This window comes from Bison bison, unplaced genomic scaffold (genome assembly GCF_000754665.1).
Source record: "Bison bison bison isolate TAMUID 2011002044 unplaced genomic scaffold, Bison_UMD1.0 scf7180017845492, whole genome shotgun sequence".
In the NCBI taxonomy this organism is placed as follows: Eukaryota; Metazoa; Chordata; class Mammalia; order Artiodactyla; family Bovidae; genus Bison; species Bison bison.
Window position 1 is genome coordinate 2,900 of NW_011476065.1, and position 1,280 is coordinate 4,179.

The window sequence follows — 1,280 nt, forward strand, 5'->3', positions numbered from 1 at the left end:
GGGGCCCGAGCCAGTCTGAACCCCACCCCCAGGGCGGGGTGGGGGGGCAGACAGGTGACCTTGTGTGTCCTTGTGTCTGTGTGCACGTGTGGGAGTTCAGGGGTCGGTGGAAGTGAGCAGACTGGCTTCTGGGTCAGCCTCGTGGGTCAGCTGCCCTCCAGACTCGAGCACAGGAGGGACACTTGGCCAGTTGGGCTTCTGGCCTCCTTGGGCTCCTCTTCCACGAAGTCAAGCCCCTTCAGTCAACGCCCATGTCCCGGGCCCCGTGGCTGTGGCTGCAGACACGCAGATGGGCCCCTTTCCACAGGAGGCAGGGAGAGCACAGGCCAGGCTGGTGTCCCCGCAGCTCCATGGGCAGCGGGGGAGACGGCCAGGGTGGTGGGGGGTGACGGGATCCAGCCCGCAGCAGCGGGAGGGTCAGCACACGTGGGTCTGGAGGCCCGGTGCCCCCGCCCTCCTTCCAGAGAGCCTGACAGATTGAGAGTGGGGAGGAGAGGCCACCCCGCGGGCCTCGGCCCTGGCACAGCCGTGCCGGCTGCAGCCACTTCCTGCCCAGCCTGGACAAAAATGCCTTTGTCGGGCCGAGTTCCTCCCAGAGCCGCCTTCCCTGCCTCTTGCTCCCAGGAGTGTCCGCCGGACGGGAGGAGCTTCCGCGAGGAGCAGTGCATCTCCTTCAACTCCCGCGTGTACAACGGGCGCAGGCACCAGTGGAAGCCACTCTATCCGGGTACCTCAGCCCTGGGCCACCCAGCAGGGGCCCGTTCCGCAGGGATCCAGCCCTGTGGCCAGCCCCTGGGGACCACGGGAGGGAGTGCCCTTGTCCAGCGGGTGGGCAGTTGGGGAAACAGGCCGAGAGGGAGGGGGGGATCTTGTCGAAGGTTCCCAGGAGTTTAGGCAACAGTGTACCGGACTTGGCTTCTCCTGCTCATGGAGGAGGTGCAGGGTCCCCGGACTAGCAGCCTGGGGCCACCAAGTCGGCTCAGACCTCCTGCAGAGGGGATGCTGCCCACTACTCACAGGGCAGCAGGGGCTGGAACCTGGGCCAGATCACGTGCATCTCAGTCCCCATTTCTACCCCTGAGGCCCTGGGCAAAGTCCCTTCCACTCTCCAGGTCTCAGTGTCCCCCTCTGTGCCGTGGACAGAGGGCTGTCTCCATCGGGTCCCCGACTCCGGCCCTGCAGCGCCCTGAGACCCCCGTCTCCCCGCAGACGACTACGTGCACATCTCCAGCAAGCCATGTGACCTGCACTGCACCACCGTGGATGGCCAGCGGCAGCTC

General features: G+C 66.7%; 1 protein-coding gene across 1 annotated transcript in view; it reads left to right on the forward strand.

The window, feature by feature from the left end:
* Window positions 1–1,280, forward strand: part of ADAMTSL2 (ADAMTS-like 2) — a 31,357-nt gene that overhangs the window by 2,893 nt on the left and 27,184 nt on the right. The window contains 2 exon segments of the mRNA XM_010835193.1: window positions 15–727; window positions 1,210–1,279. Coding sequence (XP_010833495.1) covers window positions 15–727; window positions 1,210–1,279 — 783 coding nt within the window.